This window comes from Amphibalanus amphitrite, unplaced genomic scaffold (assembly GCF_019059575.1).
Source record: "Amphibalanus amphitrite isolate SeventyFive unplaced genomic scaffold, NRLGWU_Aamphi_draft 000102F_arrow, whole genome shotgun sequence".
Classification (NCBI taxonomy): Eukaryota; Metazoa; Arthropoda; class Thecostraca; order Balanomorpha; family Balanidae; genus Amphibalanus; species Amphibalanus amphitrite.
The window spans coordinates 316,553-340,214 of record NW_024881597.1 but is presented as its reverse complement, the minus strand read 5'-3'; the positions used below and the strand labels follow the sequence as shown (position 1 = coordinate 340,214).

The 23,662-nt window shown below is 48.6% G+C and overlaps 3 protein-coding genes across 10 annotated transcripts in view; 1 reads left to right on the top strand and 2 right to left on the bottom strand.

Moving 5' to 3' along the window:
• Nucleotides 1-1,234: 1,234 nt before the first annotated feature.
• LOC122380616 (RNA 3'-terminal phosphate cyclase-like protein) lies at nt 1,235-11,320 on the bottom strand. Of its 8 annotated transcripts, none has more exons than XM_043363922.1 (8): nt 11,088-11,320; nt 5,079-5,241; nt 4,579-4,814; nt 4,025-4,198; nt 3,460-3,640; nt 2,599-2,743; nt 2,060-2,164; nt 1,235-1,657 (listed from the first exon to the last, which is right to left on the bottom strand). In XM_043363922.1, exons 2-8 carry the CDS (start codon nt 5,218-5,220, stop codon nt 1,495-1,497), a joined length of 1,146 nt encoding a protein of 381 aa, XP_043219857.1. In that variant the 5' UTR covers nt 5,221-5,241; nt 11,088-11,320; the 3' UTR covers nt 1,235-1,494. The 8 variants fall into 8 exon arrangements, with proteins under 8 accessions (XP_043219857.1, XP_043219860.1, XP_043219862.1 ...); XM_043363925.1 differs by lacking the exon at nt 11,088-11,320 and adding an exon at nt 8,083-8,114; XM_043363927.1 differs by lacking the exon at nt 11,088-11,320 and adding an exon at nt 8,014-8,077.
• LOC122380614 (kinesin-like protein Klp98A) overlaps nt 8,625-23,662 on the top strand; it is a 118,464-nt gene continuing 103,426 nt past the window's right edge. The window contains exons 1-3 of the mRNA XM_043363920.1: nt 8,625-8,882; nt 9,196-9,248; nt 20,345-20,414. Of these exons, the coding sequence (XP_043219855.1) occupies nt 9,202-9,248; nt 20,345-20,414 (117 nt within the window). The 5' untranslated portion in view covers nt 8,625-8,882; nt 9,196-9,201. The remainder of the gene's footprint in view (nt 8,883-9,195; nt 9,249-20,344; nt 20,415-23,662) is intronic.
• LOC122380615 lies at nt 11,732-15,590 on the bottom strand. The gene is made up of 3 exons (XM_043363921.1): nt 14,072-15,590; nt 12,691-13,013; nt 11,732-12,103 (listed from the first exon to the last, which is right to left on the bottom strand). The coding sequence occupies exons 1-3, from the start codon at nt 15,525-15,527 to the stop codon at nt 12,044-12,046; spliced, it is 1,839 nt and encodes a 612-aa protein (XP_043219856.1). The 5' UTR covers nt 15,528-15,590; the 3' UTR covers nt 11,732-12,043.

The following is a 23,662-nucleotide window of genomic DNA, read 5'->3' as shown; positions in this document are numbered from 1 at the left end:
CGGGGTGATCGTTCCACGAATGTACGCACCATCCAGGCCTAGGATGCATCGAGGTTTAAAAGGATGCAGTCTGTAGATCAAGCAACAAACAATGGTGGTATGCAACCACTTTAAAATATCTCCCTGGCTCCCGCAACGTTCCAACGCCCCTCCGTTATGCATTCGCCCTGTGTGTCCGTCGAGCCGGCTTGCCTCCAATGACGTCATCGGCCGGCCGGCGGCGTTCAAGGTCAAACGGCTGGTGTCCTTACCTGGAGTTCTATAGCCTTGGCCCAAATGCCGGTGGCCGCGATAATTTCTCTAGTTTCTAAGAATTTTCGGGACCCATGCTCTTTTCATACTGGATTGCGTGTGCCTTACAGAAACTGAAAAGTTCTTCCTATATCAAAAATATAGAAAATAATCTTTTGCTGTAAAAAGGTTTTATTTTCTTTGCTGATCATTTTGAACATAAAAAATCACAAATCCATTGCAAAAAAGATAATTTCGTGAAAGTGAACTATTTCCTTTAATAATCTCAACCAAATATTGAGTGTGGTGCAAAAAGCAAGCGAGACGAATATAATGTGTCTTTGCGCTAGTTTGGCAATCTTTCGTCCACTGAAGCTACTACATTCCAGCTTTAGTTGTCTCCCATATTTTTATTTTCTCACTACGAAACTTACCGTTAGAACGATTTCTACAGACACGAGCCTCTTCCGTGCAACTTCTATGTATACCTGCGACCCTTCGGTCTGTTACCGACATCTAAATGCGTGCTGAAGAGCATCGCCCACCTGACACGTCACTAAGCCATCGTTCTATCGAGAACGCTTTTCCACCTTGGTGCTTTGGCGGTCAGTACTCGGTGCCACATAAAAATCTCGTGGGCGTCAGCCAGTCGTCGACCTGGGCCACCTCAGTGAGCATCATACTTCAACCTCACCAGTGACCAACGGTCCGGGATCTGGGTCAAGATTTTGTGCATCGCACCCTAAACTGACCCAGATCAGACGCTCACCTATGCTAACACGATGTCTTCTGTCGCCTGACGTCGACCGTCATTCCACATCTGTTTTACATGAGCATCGCGGTCATGCTACTCACGATTGCTTGCCGCTATAGAACTACAATGCTCTCCAAGCTGTTCGTAACTCGTAGCATTATAACGCCGAATCGAATTAGCTGCACGATGTACATTACCTCCCGCTCTGGGAGCTGCTATTCACCGCATTAAATATAAAAAGAAATCAAGTACGCTCATGCGTAATGTATTGCGAGCTTGGCGTCATATAAAAGACGGCAGGAAGACCGTCTGGCATTGACAAATGACACTTGATGACACCTCCGCGCAGCGAGACGTGAAGTACCCCATCACACGCCGCAAGCACTGGTCCATACGCCCGACACAATAAAACACATATCCACGAACATCTCTCACAAACCACGAACAGCATTGGCGGCCGCCATATTGGAGCAGTCCACGTTGGCCGCCATATTGAAACCCCCACCCCCTCAGGAGACTGTTTTGCTGAGGTTGCTGAAGCCGGCGCCGAGGCAGGTGAGCGTCAGCTTCCCTCCTCCGGTGTTGAGGTCCTCTTCCTCCTCCGTGGGGATCACGTTCTCTATCCGGAATACAGTCTGGAATGAGTCCCGCAGGTGACGCAGAAACTCGATCCTGAAGAGAGGTGGACCCCCGGTAGAGCGTCAGTGCAGCTGAGAGACGGTACAAGCGGCTTAGTGAGGTATCGGTTTGGAAAAATAACAATGATAAATATTACTGTCATATCATGAAAAATATGGTACATAATAAATAATTCATCAGCACCAAGTTTACTAGTGCAGTTTAGGGTTTCATAAACGCCGCAATATGTAATTTGGTCGCTGGCTGTAACTCGTAACAATTTGCCTGAAAGTTTTACTTTCGATCAGAGCACACTTGTCTTTTTGCCTCCTGTCATCAACAGATCACCAAAAGTCCACTGCTCGGCTTCATCAGGACAAACAATGATCCACCTCCTTCACTAAACGGCCGCCACATCCACAACCCGCTCACAGTGACGTCACTGGCCCAACTTACGTGTACGGGGTGAGCTGGCCCAGCTTCACCTTGGAGACGTCCTTCTGTCCGAGCGACATGTAGAGCAGCATCATACTCTGAGCCAGTGAGTCGACACAGCCGCCCCTGCGCACAAAGGAGCCAGATCATGACACTTGGTTCACAACGTCCCACTGGCCATGACAAAAAGGTAACCCATACAGTTGGCTGAACAATGGACAATGAAGAATGGACAAATTGGCAAATCGGTTAGCATTATAATGGGAATCATATTGGCATATTGGTAAAGGAATCCTATTAGTATCAAATAGGCGTAGCCAGTGCCCGTTAGTCAATGACCTGAATAAAGCGTCTAAATGCTCAACGTTTTAACGTCATTCAAACTTTTCATTTTTCGATATTCGTTTACCGACACGAACTGATGTTTCTAACTATGGCAATGTCGCAGAATATCGATTAACTTTATCTTGCTCGAATGACTTCCTACAGTTAACCATAACCACTATACAAGCATCCACGACATAATGCGCCCCCTAGCAGAGGACGTATGGTTGGCTCACCGGTAAACCTCATCGAGCAGCAGGTGGGCCGCCGAGGTTCCCAGCTCCTCCGGTACGCTCGGAGGTCCCTCGGCGCCCTGCGGCTGTGACGTCACGTCTGACGTCATCATACAGCCGGTGGTCGTCTCGGCCACCAGACTGATGCCTGCCGGAGATTCGCGATGATGTTGGGTTAGCTGAAGACTATGGGATGGAGGTGGCGCCACTATTGCCTAGATGGCAGGTCAGGATTGACTCAGTGTCCGGGGCTTAGCATGTTTTAAGTTGCCCTTAGGCTCACTGAAAGGTGACCAATTATAGTGATATCGAGAAATGGGGCATGTACAAAAAGAGAATATGCATTACGCATTCACCTTATGATTCGATCATTGCCACAATCGATATTATTTCAGCCACAATTAGACGCAAGTCCGGTAGGGTCCCGCTTCACGTATAAGGTTGGATCACGAGAACCGCATAGACGGAAGACTCATTATGTGGACATAACGAGCTAGAAAAGAGCGACGCTCTTGTCATACTACGCTACAGACGGGAGACATACTGAATCATCCTGTTCTGTTCCGCGCCTCCCGTCACACACGCGTCTCACAGTCACTGTACTTTATTGGCGCGCACCGCACCCGCACTCGAGCTCGTCTCGCTCCACCCTGCCCGCTCGCGCCGCCCGCCGCCCGGCCCGCTGGGTCAGGGGCGGTCAAGGTCAACCCGGGCGGCCGATACCACAACACATCCCAAGTGAATTGCTCGGGGATAGCCTCTGGCCCTCTCTATACATTTATTTATTACAGTTCTCCACTACATTAGCAGAGTAGAGTACAACAGTTCCACATATCTGGCCTAAGTGGCCAGCGTCCCACTCACCGAATCCGGGCGACTTTCCGGCCATCTCGCCCTTGTAGTGGTCCGTGTAGATGTACACATCCGGCAGGAACTTAAGTAGCACCGCCTTGGCCGAGTCGACCATGCGCGAGGACATGGCGGGGGAGACGCGGGCAGCGTACGCCACGCCGCGGATCCGCTTTATCTTGCCCGGGTCCAGCCACTGGGAGTGGGGGGAGGGGGGGGGGGGTCAGCTGCGGTGCAGTGGGGGAGCGGCGGCAACAGTCAGTGCTACTTGAGGGAACAGACAGCTACAGTTAATGTTACGGGCAACGCACGCCCACAGTTTGTGCTACTGTCGGGACGAGCTTACCAGCGAGTGTGACTAACAAGTACGGAGGTGTCCCGCTCTGTAACTGAATGACCAATGAAGTCCACTCCGATCGTGGTAAACAGAAGAGTCAAATGTAACAAAAGGAGTGGAAAACTAAATGTGTGATTTGATAGGTAGACAATAAAGCGTTGACAGTCGATGGTATTCCTGGAGTATCACCACGGCGAAAAGGAAACATTGAGGACCCGACCTCCACGCTCCGCCGTCTCGCACCTGAGTGGCTCTCAGCGTCCTCTGGACGGGGCAGCTGAAGAACACCTGTCCGCCGCCACCGGGCGCCATGCCGCGCCGCACGATCTTCAGCTGCAGCTGCTCGTCAGCCAGCAGCAGGTAGCGGCGCAGGATTGGCAGGCAGCTGTGCTTCAGCTGGTCCACCGAAGGGTCCATCTGAACGCAGGGAAATAACATCGGGGCGGGTCAAATCAGGCCAGGTCATATCAGGGCGGGTCACACCAGGTCGAGCCACGTCCCGGTAGGGCACACCGGGAGGCGGGGCATGTCACGCCAGGCGAGTCGTGATTCAGCTGATTCGCGGAAGGTATTCCTCAAGAAACGCCAAGGACCGAGAAAATTGGAGGATAAAAGGCTGAAATAACAAAACCCATATGAACACCAGCAAAATCAAAATGGAGTTATGTGGCACGCAATGTTCAGATACAACCATAAACAGTCAGAGTGGCAGCACCATGATGCTTGGCAGTGCAACACATGGTCCTCAAGAAGTCAAGAGTCGCACGATAGCTTTTTGCGACCCCCAGCAGCCTCACCTGGCTGTTAGTGACGCCATGCAGTGTCAGGTGGAGCGGCTTCTTGCAGAACGGAGCCAGCATCATCACCGGCTCCAGATAGTAACCGAGGCCGCGCTGCTTGCTGCAGGCGTGCTCCAGCCGGCCACCGGCCAGCAGACCCGGCATGTACGTCACGGACGTACCCGTCTCGTTCACCTCGATGCGCGTGCCGTTGGTCAGTTTGTCCATCAGACGCAGGAAGCTGGCCTCGCTCTCTGCCAAGGCACGGACGGTCGTTAATGTGGCGGTTAAAAAGGACATTGCTGATAGAGACGGGGGGGGGGGGGGGTGCAACACAAGAGCCAGTTGCAACCAGGTGAGAGAGTCATTAGAAAAAAAGTACGGAGCTCAATCTTTGCAGTCATCCATTTGAGAGTTAAATAAACTGAGCAATTCTTCAAAAAGTAAATAATTAACGATCCGTAATTTGCTGGATAATATAAAACACATCGATAAATGTCAAATACAGAAATGCTTACCATTGACACCGGGATCATCATTTCCTGCTCTAATCTTTTTTATTTTGACCATTTTACCACTGAGTGTTGCAAGTACAATTCTCATCCGAAAGTTTTTGCATCCTTCATAGGACAAAACAGATGAGTTCTTATTCTGACTCATTCTTGCAAGTATATTTGAGAGCTGTAATAAGAACAGGTGCATATTTTGACAAAATGTTACATCAGAAAAACAGACATTGTCACAAAACAAATAGGATCATTACCTACTCATTCCTCAAGGATTTTTGTCAATTTAGCTTCAGCCTTCATGAGATTAGTATTTACTACTTACAGACCATTTGACCTGTAGGGAACTGTTCTCATTGAGCTCATGACATATTATACTTTTCTAATTCCTATCTGCCATCAAGTATTGCTATCATATGGTTAGGTAGGTACCTGATGTTTCCTAGTTGGCATTCAGTCTTGAGTTAAACTGCTCAACAGAAGCAGTGTCAATGACCATTTGGGGGAAAGTGTTCCAATCATTGATGACCCTCACACTAAAGATTGCTCCTTGGTCTGGTCCCAGCCAGTGATTCGGTTTGGCTCAAGTCCGTTTCGCCCCAGAAACCCTGACATGCCAGATTGGGGCCAGTCTAAACGGAATGCCATCAGAAAAGGGTGTTTGGGTCGATATGGCTCCATCCTGGTTAGCCAGTCTTTCCTGTGGCACTCTGGGGTTGGAATGCTTTCGGACCGCCAAGTCCGGCTCAAGTCCAGCTCCTTACCATGGCATACTGTGGCCAGCCGCCAGGTCTGGCTGCCACGTAGCTTCTCTGGCTTACTTACTGTGGCTGAATTACAGTTGAGGTATGGCACGGGGTATCGGTAACCCTGGCGTCACCGGTAGTGCTTTCGTTCAAGGTTAAGGTTCCCTGTATTAGGCCGCCGTGTCAAGCCGGAGCATGCTCTGAGTCTGATGTCACTGGGTAAGAGAAGAGACGATAAGGTACCACTCTATTAGTGTTGACTGAGACTCAGATAGACTCAGACTGACTCAGGCAGACTCAAGCTGACTAGGACCAGCTTAACGGATTCAGATAGACTCAGACCGACTCAGATAGACTCAGAATGACTCAGACAGACTCAGGCAGACTCTAACAGACTCCAGGCAGACTCAAACCGATTCAGGCTGACTTAAACCGACTCAGGCGGAGTCAGACTGATTCATACCGACTCAGGTAGACTCGGAATGACTCAAACTGACTCAGACCGACTCAACTGACACAAATCGATTCTGATCGACTCAGACAGAATCAGTCAGACTCAAACTGACTTGACCGACTCGAACCGATTCAGATCGACTCAGACAGACTCAGACAGACTCAGAGCTAGACTCAGAACGACTCAAAATGACTCAGACCGAATCACCTGACTTAAATCGATTCTGAATTCTGATCGACTCAGACAGACTCATAATGACTCAGACAGACTCAGGCAGACTCAAACCGACTCAACCGACTCGAACCGCTTTAGACTGACTCAGACAGACCAATCGGTTTGACCTGAATCATCAGACCTGAATTGGTTTGAGTCGGTCAAGTCAGTTTGAGTGTGCCTGAGTCGGTTTGAGTCTGCCTGAGTCTGTCTGAGTCGATCGGAATCGATTTGAATCGGTTGAGTCGGTCTGAGTCAGTTTAAGTCGTTCTGAGTCTATCTGAGTCGGTCTGAGTCGATGTGAATCGGTTTTAGTCTGCCTGAGTCGGTTTAAGTCTGCCTGCGTCGGTTTGAGTCGTTCTGAGTCTATCTGAGTCGTTCTGAGTTTGTCTGAGTCCATCGGTATCACTTTGAGTCCCTTGAGTCGGTCTGAGTCAGTTTGAGTCGTTCTGAGTCTATCTGAGTCGGCATGAGTCGGTATCATCATCATCATCATCATTTATTTCGATTGGAACTCCATATACATGGCTTTTCAGTCCAAGAGTCAAATACAGTAAGGCTCATACAGCTATCATCATCACGCTATCAATAATCAATAAAACTGACACCAGACTACCTAACGTTGAGGTGCTTCCTACAGCGTTTGCGACACAGCGCCGATGATTGCGATTCTCGAACGTCAGGTGGGAGCGAGTTCCATAGGCAGGTAGTGCAATATTGAAAAAAAACGTACGGGCGTGTTCAGAGCGTACTTTCGGTACCTCGAGCGCCAAATTCTCTGTAGCACGTGTCCGCCTGCTCGACACATCGCCGCGTTGCAGGAACCGCTCGGAAAGACATTTCGTTGCATGAACATTGTGACACAGATAATGAACAACATCGCAGTCGCTCTCGGCCACCAGCTGGTCCACTGTGGCCCATTCTAACTCAGTCAGCAATGGAGTCGCGTGAGAAGAGCGCCGCACTCGCATGGCCACCTGTGCACAGTGGTTAATGATTTTCTGAATACGATGTCGCTGCACTGCGCCACAGCCCGACCACACAGACAAACGGTGGTCGGGACAAACGGTATGAATCGGTCTGAGTCTGCCTGAGTCGGTTTGAGTGTACCTGAGTCGGTTTGAGTCTACCTGAGTTGGTTTGAGTCTGCCTGAATCTGTCTGAGTCGTTCTGAGTTGATCTGAGTCAGTCTGAATCGGTTTGAGTCGGTCGAGTCAGCTTGAGTCTGCCTGACTCGGTCTGAGTCTATCTGAGTCTCAGTTGATACCGACAGCGTGGCACGTTATCTACTCTTACCCAGTGACGTCACAGCATGCTTCGGCTTGGCACGGCGGCCTAATACAGGAAACCTAAACCTTGAACGAAAACTCTACCGGTGACGCCAGGGTTACCGATACCTGGCACGGCTGATGTGGCATTAGTCTGGCTGTGGTGCGGGTGAGCTCTACCCTCAATGACAATTGACAGGTATATAGGATCTAAAGAAAAATCAGTCAAAACGAATAAATCCGAAACAAAACACTTCAGCCCACACCTATTGTGACTCCAAAAACTCCTAAAATCCAATACTGATAACACAAAAATTCAACACCCAACAACACACGTGCGTGAACGCAACGCGAACATGTTTTATCGTCGCCAGTTATGGCGCATTTGCGTCAATCATAAATAAACATAAGTACTAAAATGCTGCAATAGGTTTATAGGAAGTTGACATCACAGTCCCTCAACTTTATGAATTTAAACAAAAATTATGTTTAGAATTTGGAACCTTTTGGTGCATATTGAAAAATTAAATATATTTAACATCTAAAATAAAATAAAAGCGACATACTACGCCTCACAAGTCACAGCTTGATTAGTGAAATGGTTTCAGCCAAGGGCAAGGCTAGGTTCCAGCTTGGGTTCCAACTTCCAGCACATTGCATAGAATATGTAACATTGAAGGTGCTAGTGGAAATGTATATTGAAAACATTTATCAATCTGTAATTGAATATACTACAATATTTTTGTCCTTCTTCTATCACATATGGTGGGAAATTTAAACTGGCTAAACACTTGGCCAAATAATGTCCACCATGATATTTTGCTGTGCTTTAGATGTAGATATTGTGCCAAGTAAACAACTGCCGAGTGCCGAGTGCGTCAGTTGCTGAGGAATTGCTGCGGCGGGTGGTGTCGCGCACCTGGGACCGATCACGATGCAATTCACTTTAGTATGCGTGAAACGCCTTGTCATTAGGGCTTCTATCGGATTTTAGCTGAATTTTGGAACTTGGGTTTGAATGATTGGTTGTTGTTATGAGCAATATGTTAAAGATGAAAATTAGTCAACTACTACAAGACTGAGACAACATTTGTGAAACCACACCAAAATTTGTGGCCTCAGCCTATTTGTACAGGTGAGTTGGGTGAAAGAATCATAATCACGGAACTGGCTGGGTAACTGATATTGCGGGCCATAACAATACCTCATCCTGTGACTATATATTGATATCCACTGATAACGTAACAATGGGTGCAACATTGACATGCTGATGGGGGGGGGGGGGGGGTACCTGCTTTGACTTGTGTAATTCTCATATGCCACTGTCTTGGTGTCTGGTGACCTCTTATGTTGATGTGGTTATGTACCTACATGCTCAAGCTGAACATACATGTGTGGGGCAACTGAAATGTCCCTACCTTTTTGACAAATTCCAATCAATTTTGCAGCCAACCATGGATTCTGTGAGGGTGGCTGTTCGCGTTCGCCCCTTCAATCAAAGGTGAGTGTCAGCTGTTGTCAACTGTCAAGCAGCTACTCTTCAAGACACTCTACAGTTGACTTGATTGATTGATTGATTGATTGATTCATATTTTATTTATAGAAGCATTTTCACAGTCATACATTTACACGGATTGGTGCAGAAGCGACAAGCGCTTATCTCTAAGCACCTCTCCCAGTTCCCTACAAGGTAGGAGGCACGACCACCGCCCCCGACCGCCCAGCCAGCAGACCAGAAGCAGAGCCGCCCGTCGCCAGTCCGCCTATTTTATGCTTAGAGAAATTACTTCCAAAAGCGTGCTTTTTATATGAACCTACCAGTGCCAATGATATAATTTTGAATGGCCCTGACCAGTTCCCCGCCGTCGCCGCCGCCAATACCTTGACCCTCTAGGAGAATTTCGAGTTGTCTTCTAAAAGAAAAAGCGTCAAAGTCGTGGAATACAGTGGAGACAGAGTTAAAAAGAAGCGTCCGTTCGTCAGCGTAAAGAGGGCAGTGCAGCATAAAGTGACGTGAATCCTCCCAAGGATGACCGCACTGACAGGCCGCATCTTGGGTGTCCTTAGATAAAACTGTGAAGAGGTGTACTTTTAGGGTGGACATGTGCAAACGAAGTCTAGTGTGGAGAGTGTTGCCTAGCTTGGATCCTGAGGAGAAGAAAGGGTTGGGCTGGGGACAGAAGTGCTGTCTTACTTCATTGGAAAACTTAGAGCGTGATCGGATCTGACGGATATGTTCGGGGAGGGAATTCCAGGATCTGGTAGTTTCAGGGATGAAGGATCGCTGGAAACAGGATAGGCGGTTTTTCGGGAGCGTGAGCAGTGATGAGGTGCGGAGGTTGCGTTGAGTCGAGTCCTGGCGCGTCGGCGTGATTAGGTCTGTTACATAGGCAGGAGTTGATGGCGGTGGATGGCGGAGTTGATGGAAAAATGTTAGTCTGTGAGTCAGTCGTCTTGTCGTCAGTGTTTCCCACCCCAGGTCCTTATGCAACTTGTCAGTTGGAGATTTGTAAAGGGCACCAGTCACTAGTCTCGCCGCTCTGTTCTGTAGTTTTTGGAGTCTGAAGATGTCTGAAGTCGTCAGGTGTCCATCGTACACTATTTCGCAGTAGTCGAAAAGTGGTCGAATGTAAGTAAAATAAATGTCATTCAATACTTGTCTTGGCAAGTATTTAGCGACAGGATAGATAGTCTTGATTCTTAGTCTTGTTCATCAATCAACTCAGAAATTCATGGCAATTTTACCTGGCAATTCCTCTCAACGTGTACCTACCTGATTGGTGGATTTCATCTGCCTTACTCAACCTAATGAGGTACTTACTTACCTAACAGTGAGCCTCCTATTTTGTAATTGCTGACAACTTTATTGCTATGCATGCCAATTTCAACCTGGATTGCATTTTTTTATTTATTTGAAGCTGGTGGCTACCAAATGAAACCGTGGAATGCAGGTGACAAAACTACAAGATGTGTTCAGGACTATATGATATCTCTAGTCTTCCCATCTACCCACAATCACAATGGCCAGGGTGCAGTTTATAGCCAGGTGCTAATTGAAAGGTCAAGTGAGGTCGTGTAAGGAATTAAGTCATTTTTGTTTGGTGATAGGTTTCCACCTTCAACCTTATTGACGTTTTCCCTGCCACTAGCCCCGCTAACTCCCAAAGTCGTCACTGATAACCCTCTAAATAAGGGGTACGTCGGGCCCCTAGCCGTTCGGCCCCTGATCGAGCTACACCTTCGCGAAAAAAACGAGCGTTTTGCATTTTGCCACTGTTGCCCGTGTGTAGTGTCGTCTCCCGAATCTCCCGAATCAGCAGTCCGCTCGTCAAGTCCTCACCAAGGTCCTCACAGTGCCAGCCCGATCCAACAAGTGTGTATTTTACAAAACTGAAGCTCCGACAACATCTCGGCCAAGGTCAACTGAATTCATGGTCGTTAAATCACTGCCGTTTAGTTCACTGCCAAGTTACTACATTTTCCCCCCTCCATTAACGGAAACGCGCTGGTGTCTTGATGCGTCTCCCACACCGCGTTCGCCGTTCCCCACCGTCACGCGCCAGGGACGACGGTCCCCCAGCGTCGCCACGTATCGGGGACGACGACCCCTTACCGCGCGCACCGTTGCCACGTATCGGGGACGACGACCCCTCACCGCGCGCACTGTCGCCACGTATCGGGGACGACGACCCCTCACCGCGCGCACCGTCGCCACGTATCGGGGACGACGACCCCTCACCGCGCGCCGGGGACGGCGGCGGTCCCGCCGGAGACGGCGGCGGTCCTCCGTCGCCGCGCGCCGGAGACGATGCGCGGCCCCTGGACAGCGGTCCACCGCCGTCGCTCGTTGGGGGCTCTCCCTCGCCGGCGCTCGTCGGGGACGGCCGTCCTCCGCCACCGCCGCGCGCCGGAGACGGCGGCGGTCCTCCGTCGCCGCGCGCCGGAGACGGCGGTCCTCCGCCGCCGCCTGCCGGAGATGGACAACCGCCGACTTCACTCCGTCTCGCTGGCGGCGATCCGCTCGAAGGATCTGTGGAGCGGGTTAGTCGTTCAGCGTGCACCAATGTCCCACAGCTGAGTTTGTATGAGACACGTCCCCTCCTTTCCATCACCATTCTCGGAGACGAGAAGGCCTGCCGACCTTTCCTGGGGCGGGGCACCAGCCTAAACCTCACCCATTCTCCCACTTCATAGTCCCTCGGCCGGGCACAATACCTCAGGTCGAAGTACTTCTTCTGCTTTTCCTGCTGCGTCGCCACCCGCGCCCTCGTCGTCGAGTCGTCCACCGGACGACGCTCAGCCGCCGCGTGCAGCTTGGTGCGCAGTTGTATCCCTCGCAGCAGCTCCGCCGGTGACCTGCCCGTAGTGGAATGGGGTGTGGACCTATATGACAATAGGAACTCACGGATGGCCCGCTTCCAATCCATACCATCGGCCGTCGCAGTCTGCAGGACATTTTTGACGTTCTTATTGAACCGCTCAACTGCTCCCGCCCCCCTTGGATGATAGGGGGTCACTCTGATTTGTCTCACACCCACTTCTTTCAGGTAGCCTGTGAAGACAGCAGAGGTGAATGCAGTACCGTTGTCACAAACTAGCTCTTCTGGGTATCCTTCTCGACTCGCAACAGCCTCCATGAACTCTATCACTGACTCCGAGTTGGGGTGCGCACAAAATGCTACCTCTGGCCACTTTGAGTAATAATCGACCATGACAATAGCAAAACGTCTCTGCACCCCACCTCCCTCCATCGGTCCAATGAAGTCTATGCCCACTTTACTCCAGGGCGTCTGGGGCAGGGGCACCGGGTTCAGTGGGGGCACATTCACCTTGACAGTCTTGTCAGCGGTAGCGCAAGCAGCACATTGACGCACAAGACACTCAACGTTGGCGTCCATCCCGGGCCACCAAAACAGCTCCCTCAAGCGCTGCTTAGTTCTTACCGTGCCTTGATGCCCCTCATGAGCAAGATCCAGAAGACGCCTTCTCAGCTCCTCCGGAACCACGATCCGGTCGCCCTTGAAGATGAGACTGTCAGCCGTTGACAGCTCCAGCCTGCAGCGGAAGAACGGTCTCAGGTCGTCAGGACAGCTGGCAATCCTTGCCGGCCACCCTTCGTCCAGCTGACTCTTCAGCTTCCTGAGAACAGGATCGGTCTGAACTGACTCGCGGAGCTCGCCTCTGCTCACTGCCGAGAGACGCTCCACCCGTTCAGCTATCTCCGCCACCAGCTGCTCCTCGTCGTCTGGAGCCGCTTCCGCGCCCACTGCCGGCAGACGCGAGAGACCGTCAGCCACGTTACACTTGCCTGGCACGTGACGGATCTCGAAGTCGTAGACGAGGAGGCGACTGGCCCAGCGACTGATCCTCATTCCTGCCCGTCCGACTCCTCTGGACGTGAGAAGTCGCAGCAGCGCCTGATGGTCCGTCCTGAGAAGTGAATGCCAAACAGGTACCGATGCCAGTGTTCAATAGCCCATAGAGCAGCCAGTGCCTCCTTCTCAGTCGCACAATACTTCCGCTGTGCTGAGGAGAGGGTAGCGGATGCGAACGACACGACCCGCTCTCCCTCCGGGTGGATCTGGCTCAGCACCCCACCGAGACCAACATCAGACGCGTCCGTGGTCACCACTGTCGGTAAGGTGGGGTCAAACATAGCAAGCGCAGAACTGGACGTGATCAGAGCGATCACCCTCCTGAAGACCAGCTCCAGTTCCTCAGACCACTCGAACTCGTGACTTGCACTCGAACGAAGTTCCGCGCGCAGAGGCTCCACCAGCGACGAGTAACCCTGCACGAACCTGGCATAGAAGCCAAAAAGGCCCAGAGCTGACTGGAGGTCAGCCTTGGTCCGCGGTGACGTCATCTCCGTCATCCCTCTCGTCCTCTCAACACTGACCGAGATGCCAGCTGCGCTCACTGTCAACCCGAGGAAGTCAAGTGTGGGGACACCAAACAAGCACTTCTTCTCGTTCAGGGTGATACGATGAGCGTTCAGTCGCGCGAGGACCTGCTGCAGCCGGACATCATGCTCTGGTGCATCCCTGCCAAACACAATGATGTCATCCATGTACACCATCACCCCTGGCAGACCCGTCAGGACGGCTTCCATGACCTTCTGGAATGCCGCTGGAATGGACGACAGTCCAAAACAGCACCGTTTGTAGCGCCACAGACCCTCGTGCGTCATGAAAGCGGTCAAGTCACGGGACTCTTGGTGAAGCATCAACTGATTGAATGCTGACTTCATGTCTAGTGAAGAGAAGACTCTGGCTCCTCTGAGCTTATCTAACATCTCTTGCATGTCAGGCAAGGGGTGCTTACTTGAGATGATGCTCTTGTTCACCTCCTTCAAGTCCAAGCAGAGACGGATACCACCAGTCCGTCGCCGGGTGACCACCACAGGTGACACCCATGGAGAGGAGTCCACCCTCTCTATGACGTCCTGCTTCTCCAGCTTCTCCAGGTGCTCCTTCACTTCACCCCTGACCGACAGCGGCAGGGGTCGCAGCTTCTGACGGACCGGAGTGGCCCCCTCCTTCACCTTGACTCTGTGGACAAAGCCGTGTATGGCGGGCAGAACCTCTGCATCCTCCCCCTCTACCGCACAGACGACATTGCCATCTTTGACTGTAACTCTAAGCAGCTGCTGTAGGTCACGGCCAAGCAGGGGTACACTGTGGGACTCCACCACGAACAAGGTACCCTCAGTCGAACATCCCCTGTCAGAGGACACTGTGGCCGTCATCATACCACGAACAGGCAGAAGGTGTCCTCCATATCCCTGAAGCCTGATGGAAGACATCTGTAGAGGGACGTGCGCAAACTGCTCCTGATACAAGCTGCTGGGTATCAGACTCACTCCCGATCCTGTATCCACCAACATCTGGACCTGAATTCCATCAATGCCAACAGACATCATGGGACGAGGCACTTGAGAGGGCACATGGTGCACAGTCGACACTTCTACCACACAGGCATGCGAAGACTCCTGACGCTTGCACATGACTGCATAATGCCCTTTCTCATGACACTTGTTACACTTCCTGACCCTGGCTGGACACTCCTTACTCTTGGCTTTATGTCCTTTACGGCCACATGCAAAACAGGTCATCTCACCTTGCTGTCGTTTCTTGCCTTCTGAGTCTCGCCGGGTGGAGAAGCCGCCTCTCCTCTCAGTCGCTGCCACCTCCTTGAGGACCTCTGCCCCCAGCTCCGGAGACCTGCCAGCTAGAGTTTGTTGACGGTCAGCAGCCTGATCAGCAGCGAGAGCGATGACTTCAAGACGCTGCAGGGTTAGGTTTTCTTCCTGACACAGTCTTTCCTTAAGCCTTTGAGAGGAACATCCTTCCAAAAACTGATCTCTTATCATTTCATCTTCTAAGTTACCAAATGCACACTTCTGACTACCTTCCCTCAGATTGGCTAGGTAGGTACGAACAGAAGAAGCCTGCTGTCTGCACTTCCTGAATTTTATCCTCTCTGAGATGATATCAGTCTTACTGACAAACAGACGACATAAGACAGCTACTGTATCCTCAACCAAAGTGGTGTCAGAGGGCTCTGTTTTCACAATACCTCCTGGGCACTCAGCTCTAAACAGTCTCCGCCCTTCCTGCCCAAGGCAGTGCAGGAGCAAGGCCTGCTGCCTCTCCTGACTCCATGCTGACCAACCTATGGCCATGGCATAAACTTCGAAGTCCGGAAACCAGTTATTCCACGGCACCACCGGCGGGCCTGGAAGAGGTAAGAATGCCGCGGGCGGACGAATTCCCTCCATACCTCACGTCTGGTCCGACTACCTCGTCGCCAATTGTAGTGTCGTCTCCCGAATCTCCCGAATCAGCAGTCCGCTCGTCAAGTCCTCACCAAGGTCCTCACAGTGCCAGCCCGATCCAACAAGTGTGTATTTTACAAAACTGAAGCTCCGACAACATCTCGGCCAAGGTCAACTGAATTCATGGTCGTTAAATCACTGCCGTTTAGTTCACTGCCAAGTTACTACACCGTGACAAGAGGAATCCGATGACCGATGATGCCCGAGTTAAGGTCCTAGGTCATTGGATGCCCTTCTAAGTCAGGTCAATGAGCAAAAGATGCCTGCCAGAACTTCCTGATGCGAGGTTCTTATGTTTTTTTATGGGGTCCTGATTTCGAATTTCAAAAAGTTTCGATCAACGATGATGTATTCATGATTTGGGCTGGGTCGAGTCGGGTTGGGTCAGGTCAACTAGTAGGCATCCCGCCGGCTATCCATCTGTAGATTTTAACCCTCCTGACAGCTTCGTATCATGTTGCATTATGCATAGTCGCCAAAACAACATCTTAAATGTTCTTATGGGTAGGTACTTAACTCAAAATCAGATCCAACAACAACCCTAGAAGCTTGAAAGAGTCGGAAAGTGAACCAATGTCATATGAGGTCATTCATCTTCATTCTTCACCTGACCTTCACACGACTCTTACACCCAGCATGATGCATAATTTCTCATGTTTGCGCGTTTTCTAATTGCAAAAAGTCCCGAAACGCACGGACAGAGTGCGCTGACATACGACGAATCGTAAGTCCGGCCTCTGGTCTGGCATGGTGTCGAGTCGAGAAACATGCCACAAGTCAAAGGTCATTTGGGTCAGGGCCATGTTTTTTTTCAGGATTTCTGTGAATTTGAAACTTCGAGTATGCTGGAAGTGTCGTCGCAATTGGGAGCTTTTTACGCGAGTTGATCGAGAAAAAGCGGTGGGGGGGGGGGGGGGGGTAGCTCCATCCGACCATATATAAGCGCGAGGATTAGCATAAAAGTTAGAGCGTGAGCCGTCACCGACGGCTCTGATAGGTTTGTTTCTCCAAGTTTAATCTATTCTGATGCAACGTGACCTTTTTAGGATAGGTCATTGCCTGGTGGAGGCTTTAAAAATGTGCCTTCGCTTGAGGTCATTTTTTTATTTGACATTTTCAGCGTTCAGTTGACCATTCCACATATGGGGCGTTCCACGACAAATCGACAAATAGAAAATTAAATTTGCACCCTCATATTTTATTATTCGTTGAAAACTGGTGTAAGGGGTTGTGATGGGCGGGGAAGCCAGCTGTGGCAAGGATTTTTTTCTTCGAACAACGGTTTCCGAGATAGCCTCGGGCAATTTCTGGAGTTCGCGCTGCAGCCCTATGTTTGGCGGCCTATAACTCAGAAACTATTGGTTTTTTACGATAAAAACTTTATATGGTTCAACTCACAATCAACCAACAAACATTTTGGCTATCTCGGATTTTCAATTTTTGAAAATTTAAATCACGTGACCTTTTGTCCTATTTTTCGAAGAGTGACCTTGATATTTTCCCCACTGAAAGTTGCAATTTTGTCTGATGACGATTAAAGCCTTATCGATTGTCATTCAGATGCGATAATAAAAAAGTGGTTATCGCCCTGCGTTGACCTCAGGTCAGGTCATTTTTTATGACCTGTCCATTATTACCTACGAGCGGGAGCGGCAGCGAGATCTCGAGAATAAAGCAAGATTTTTTACCGATGCCACTGGGACTTTTAAATCTCATGTTTTGAAGTATATATCATCTTTTTAAAGTCATAGGGCCCTTTTACAAGCTCGTTTTTTTTAGATTCATCTTAACTCACATATTTTTTTGTGCATTATATTTTTAGCTATATTTATCGTAATATTTACCTACTGTTTTACTCTGCATTGTTTGCCCGTATGTCATTGTTTATCATGTATAGTGTTAGTTTGACTTCGCCTGTCAGTGGGGGTCCGCCCTGTTGGTGATCACTTGAATAAATAAATAAATAAAATAAATAAATAAATAGATAGCGACAAGCGGTAAACGGTAAAGGGTACACACAGATAAGGTCTAATTTTTACTGAGGTCATTTTCAGGTCAGGTCAAAGATGACGTCACAGGAGCTAAAAGGAAGTCAAAATAGCGGCACTATACATATATATGAAGTTTTTCTCGAATAACTTTCAAGGTATCCCAGCTAGGAACAAACTAATAGCACCATCGTGATCCTCTCGTCGATCCGCATCGAAACATATGTATGTTGACCTCGAAAGGTCAAAAGGTCAAAAGTTGACCTTAGATCACGTGACCTAAGGTCAACTTTTGACCTTTCGACCTTTTGAGGTCAACATACATATGTTTCGATGCGGATCGACGAGAGGATCACGATGGTGCTATTAGTTTGTTCCTAGCTGGGATACCTTGAAAGTCATTCGAGAAAAACTTCATATATATGTATAGTGCCGCTGTTTTGACTTCCTTTTAGCTCCTGTGACGTCATCTTTGACCTGACCTGAAAATGACCTCAGTAAAAATTATAGACCTTATTCGTGTGTACCCTTTACCGTTTACCGCTTGTCGCTATCTTGCTTTATTCTCGAGATCTCGCTGTCGCTCCCGCTCGTAATAATGGACAGGTCATAAAAATTATCGTACCTGAGGTCAACGCAGGGCGATAACCACTTTTTATTATCGCATATGAATGACAATTGATAAGGCTTTAATCGTCATCAGACAAAAATGCAACTTTCAGTGGGGAAAATATCAAGGTCACTCTTCGAAAAATAGGACAAAAGGTCACGTGATCAAAATTTTCAAAAATTGAAAATCCGAGATAGCCAAAATGTTTGTTGGTTGATTGTGAGTTGAACCATAGGAAGTTTTTATCGTAAAAAACCAATAGTTTCTGAGTTATAGGCCGCCAAACATAGGGCTGCAGCGCGAACTCCAAGAATTGCCCGAGGCTATATCTCGGAAACCGTTGTTCGAAGAAAAAAATCCTTGCCACAGCTGGCTTCCCCGCCCATCACAACCCATTAGACAAATTTTAAGCAAAAAATAAAATATGAGGGTGCAGGGCACTTGTCGATTTGTCGTGGAACGCCCCATATACTTGACGCGCCCAGTTGAGAGCAACGAATGTTTGAAAACTTTACCTCATAGTTCCTGTATTCAAAAAGTTATCGCAGAGAAACGGCACCCGAAAAAAAACAGTTATATTTGTTGCTGTTTTTTGTTTTATTTTCTTTTTTACTTCAGTGGGTGAAACGGTTGGCTGGGCATTAGCATTCTCCAGTGTAGGGGATGATGTCACGCTCTGACGGTTTCGGAACAGTCTGGGGACAGAGAGCTGAAAGCTAGCATGCCTACCTCACGTTTTATTCAAGCTCAATACTCAATAGTATGAAACCGGTTGCACTATCCAGGTGAACACAGTGATGTCTAAATCGCAGTTCTGCGACAACTTTTGGCGATGTTTTTCATATAAACTGAACCCCATCTTGGGTCTTTTGACCTGACCTCAGAGGTTATTGGTGACATTGGTTATTGGAAGCCTTAACCCTCGCCCGGCGAGGGGGGGGGGTTGATGCAACTCCTAAGGTTTTTCGCAAATAACGTAAAAACGGCGGCGCCAAATTTGGCATACCCTCTGGGGCAACCTTTTCGCACCTATCCTGAAAATTTGAAGTCCCAGTCCTTTCAGGTCAGGTCACCAGGTCACAAAAATCGGTGCAAATTCGGGGAAAATTGGACTAGCTTAGCGACAACTGAATTCCAGAGTTCACTTAAATTGGTAACAAAGTATATCATTCGATGCGCACGGACGTCCTGAGTTCACTGGTGCTTTTATTTTCGCTTTATATTTACTAGGTAAAAAGTTATAAGCGAAAAAGGTTTGACATGTTTTAGCATTTTTTTTTTTTGCACTCATACCCGCAAAACCCCCCTAAATATTGACTTAGAGTCACCAAACTTTCCCAGGGGCAAGATCTCCTATGGACCCACCTACCCTGTAAATTTGGCGTTTATAAGTGCCATAGGAACCAATCGCCAGGGGGGTCGTACCAACCCCCCTCGCCGTCCGTGTTATGGAAAAGGCCCTCGCCTGGCGAGGGTTAAAATCGTACAACAGTCGCTGCGTCTCGTAGCGGCACAAGCGATCCTTATTTCGGCGAGGCTTTTGCTTGATAAGGTGGTAAGCGGCGAAAGGTTATATCGCCACTCCCATCGGCCGGAGCGTTTTTAGAAAATCGATGGGTCCGATAGATATTAATCTGACTGTACGTCTTTTAGGAGTTAGGTCGTTTGATGAGTAGTTGATTGTATTTAACAATTGACATCTTCTTATTCACTAGCTACGGCGGTGGACATTGGCCTTAGAAAGGAACTCTTTACTTGGCCTTCTGTGGCCTCGGCATCGATCTGTGCGAAGGTTGACCGGAATACTTTTCAAAGCGTTCGGGTCCTATCGATCGCCATTTCGCGTCTTTCTACCTTTATTGATTATCGAGGTAGTGGGCTGTGGCCAAATAGGTACGCCTACCCCACTCACCCTGGCAAAGTTGGCTGAAACCCAGTCCCCTGAATAGCTATGCATGCAATAGGTGCATTACACAATGCGCATGCCTAGTAATACGGCGCTCATAACGGTTATACCTGTATGCGGTTATATTTACTAAGTTGACACTGAAAAACGGTTATGCCTACTGCGGTGTCTCTTGGATAATTCCAAGATTGTCTGTTCACACGACACAGTTTCTAATTTCATTTGTACCCTTGTCTAATCACTCCATCATTTTCAGGGAGATCGATATGAACGCCCAGCTCTGTATATCGATGAACGGGAGGAAGACGACCATCACTAATCCCAAGGTAAGGAACGTGCCGGAACCTTGGTCGTTTTTACATCACACTTGACATGCATAGCATCTTGGCTTATTTATGGTCATGTTGGGAGAAGCGGCAGGCAGCATTCAAAATAGTCGTAAGAGTTGTCACTAAATTACCTTCTTCGGTCTTGAATCCGTCCAGCTCTTATCGCCGCAAGTCATTTTTCAATCAGCGTTAACCTATGGCAACTGGCGGTCTAGTTCACAGTCCAGACGGCCGAAACTTCAAACTGCGAGAACGATGGGTTGCTCAGATTCAGGCCTTCCCTATCACGTTGATTTAAATTATCGTGGCCATATGTATAACGCGATGTCACTTCTTGCACTCGGGGACCGTTACCGACAGCGTACCGTATCGGTCAGGTGACTACCTCTGCTGTGCGCGGCGATCCCATACCCGTGACCTTGGGGTCAGCCGCTCAAGGTCACGGTATGCGGACGGCTCCTCTCAGCTGTGTTCGCGGCTCGCATACATTCTTACCTAGCAGACTGACAACGGCGGCACTTGGGCGGCAGAGTTGACAATCGCTGATTTACTAGGAGCCTTCCATAATGTACCGAACCGATTCAGAGTCATTCAGAGTCGGCGATCGTCGATTTCACTAGGAGCCTTACACACCTTACATAGGTACAGGTCTCGCGGGTTTTAAGCGTAGGTTTTGCCTTTCCGGCTCTATCTTTTTCGTCTTCAGCTTTGTAGGCTTGAAGATGTGACCGATTTATTCGTATAGCTCCCTTTCATGATCATGGAAAAAGGTTTGATCGTATGCCGGCTAGTTTCGGAGAAATTGAAAGAAAACCTCAAAATTCGCCGTTTGGGGTATTCTGACCGCGGCTTCCCTGCAGTCGCCTATGACTACAGTGGCGCCACCCGACGAGTAGGACGCTGAAACACAGAGGCATGAATGAATCCAGCGCGTGGTGAACGGTGGATAGAGGCGGGACTCGGCAGAGGCTATCACTGCGGCCCGCGCAGGGCGTCCTTGGACAGCGAACGAGCCTTCGGGCGGTGAGGCCAGAGGTCACGACAGCCAGGCTCTGTTTGGCATGAAGGGAGGGGAGGCGCTCGCCTCAAGCCAACTCAGCCGGTTTGGTGGTAGTGGTGGTGGTGGTGTGTGTGTGGGGGGGGGGGGGGGGCGGCAGGCGAGAGGGGCTAGAACGAACGGGATAAAATAGAATTGAAATGTCGTGCCATGGTCAACTTACAATATTGTTTACCTTATTAGCATTTATTAACATTACGAAAGAACCCACCATATTAACCCGAGCCCCGCTGGGGTCTGCGGAGCAACGCGCCCTGCTGGGGGGGGGGGGGGGGGGGCGCGATTCCCCCCTAAAATCTCGAAAACCACGCAACATAGCGACAAGCAGCAAACGGTGTTGGATAGCCCCATCAGGGAACTACCTTGTGACCCAATTTCGTTGACCTAGGTCAAACCGATGACGTCACAGGTCAGGTCAAATGTCGAATTTCCACCGTTTACAGGCATTTCAAGCAATGCGTTGTAAAATTGAGTAAAATGCATTTCATTGAAAATCATCGATGGGGGAAATGTTCGTCAAACACATATTTTGCTATTTGAGGTCACTGATACCAGGTCAGGTCACAGAGGTCAGGTCACTGAGGGTCACAATATGAAAATATCATGTGATGCATGTTTTATGGTCCATTTTATATGCCAAATACGATTATGTGGGTCAGGCAGCCTTTGGGGTCAGTTTAGATTATGTTCCCGTCAAGGTCAGGTCAAGGTTAGGTCAAATTAGGTCAAATTTCAAAGTTGATATTTTGCATAAACTGGGTATCGATTCGATGCAGCTCGTCACGGGGAGTTCAATGGGGATATTTGTTTTGCGCTACGTGATCTAGAATGGCTAAAAATGAAGTTTAAAAATAAGACGTCATCAATTTTGAACAGTTTTTTTCGCTATAACTTGGCCAAAAAAGGAGGTATCGATCTAAAATTGGTATGAATATAGAAGAGCGCAGGGACTATCACATATATTCCGGTTTTTCGAAATTCGCAAAAAAGGGATTTAAGCTTTTCTAAAAAAAAATCAGTTTTTTTAATTTTAGGGGTCAAAATCCCAAAATTTTGAAAATCTGAGATAGCACTTTTGTAGCGCTATCTTTTATCTACATGACCATATAAAAAAAAACTTTAAAATTGCTTGGTAACTGTAGCTTTTGTGAGCGTTTCAAGATTTCATGTTTTTTGCTCACTTTTGCTCGAACATGACCTTAGTTTGACCTCAATAACTCCCGACCTAAGGTGACCTTAGACTTGAAATTTGGTGTGTAGGTGTCAAATTGATGCCCGGAAAGGTACTGAAAATTTGGCGGGGCCGCGCGCCGCCGTTTTCTTGCTATTCGGGAAAAACCACCAGCAGGGCGAGGGTTAAATTGAGAAATATACCTACAGGAAATGTTAATTTTCGATGTTACCGCTTACTTTTAATGGAAACCCTACTTCTCATAAGGGGTGATAAAATGAGCCCCTCCCTCGTTTTTTTCCTGAATAACTCGCGTAAATAGTGGTGGATAGCAGCGAAGCTTTCACGTTTTGGAAATAAAGTGCAGCAGAACACAAAACTTTGTTGTGAAACGACCTCCAGCCTCAGCAGGTCACGGTTAATCCTCACCCCGTTCGGGGGTGGGCAATATAGCCCCCTGTGTATTTTCCTGAATAGCAAGAAAACGGCGGCGCGCAGCCCCGCCAAATTTTCAGTAGCTTGCCGGTAATCAATTTGACACCTTCACACAAAATCTCAAGTCTTAGGTTACCTTAGGTCAGGAGTTATTGAGGTCAAACTGAGGTCATGTTCGAGCAAAAATGAGCAAAAAACATGAAATCTTGAAACGCTCATAAAAGCTATAGTTAACAAGCAATTTCAAAGCTCTCTATCTGCTCGTGTAAAGGAAAGACGGCGCTACAAAACTGCAATCTGGGATTTTCAAACTTTTGAGATTTTGACCCCCCAAATAAAAAATTGGTCTGTTATAAGATAGCAAAAAAAACGAATAAAAAAAAAACGGAATATATATAATAGTCCCTGCTTTCTTCGATCTAGATAACAAATTGAAGATCAATATCTCCTTTTTTGACCAAGTTTTAGCAAAAAAAAAAACAGCTAAAAATTGATGACGTCAATTTTAACTCAATTTTTAGCAATTCTAGACCACGTAGCGCAAAACAAAGACCACTATTAGCCTTCCCGTGACGAGCTGCA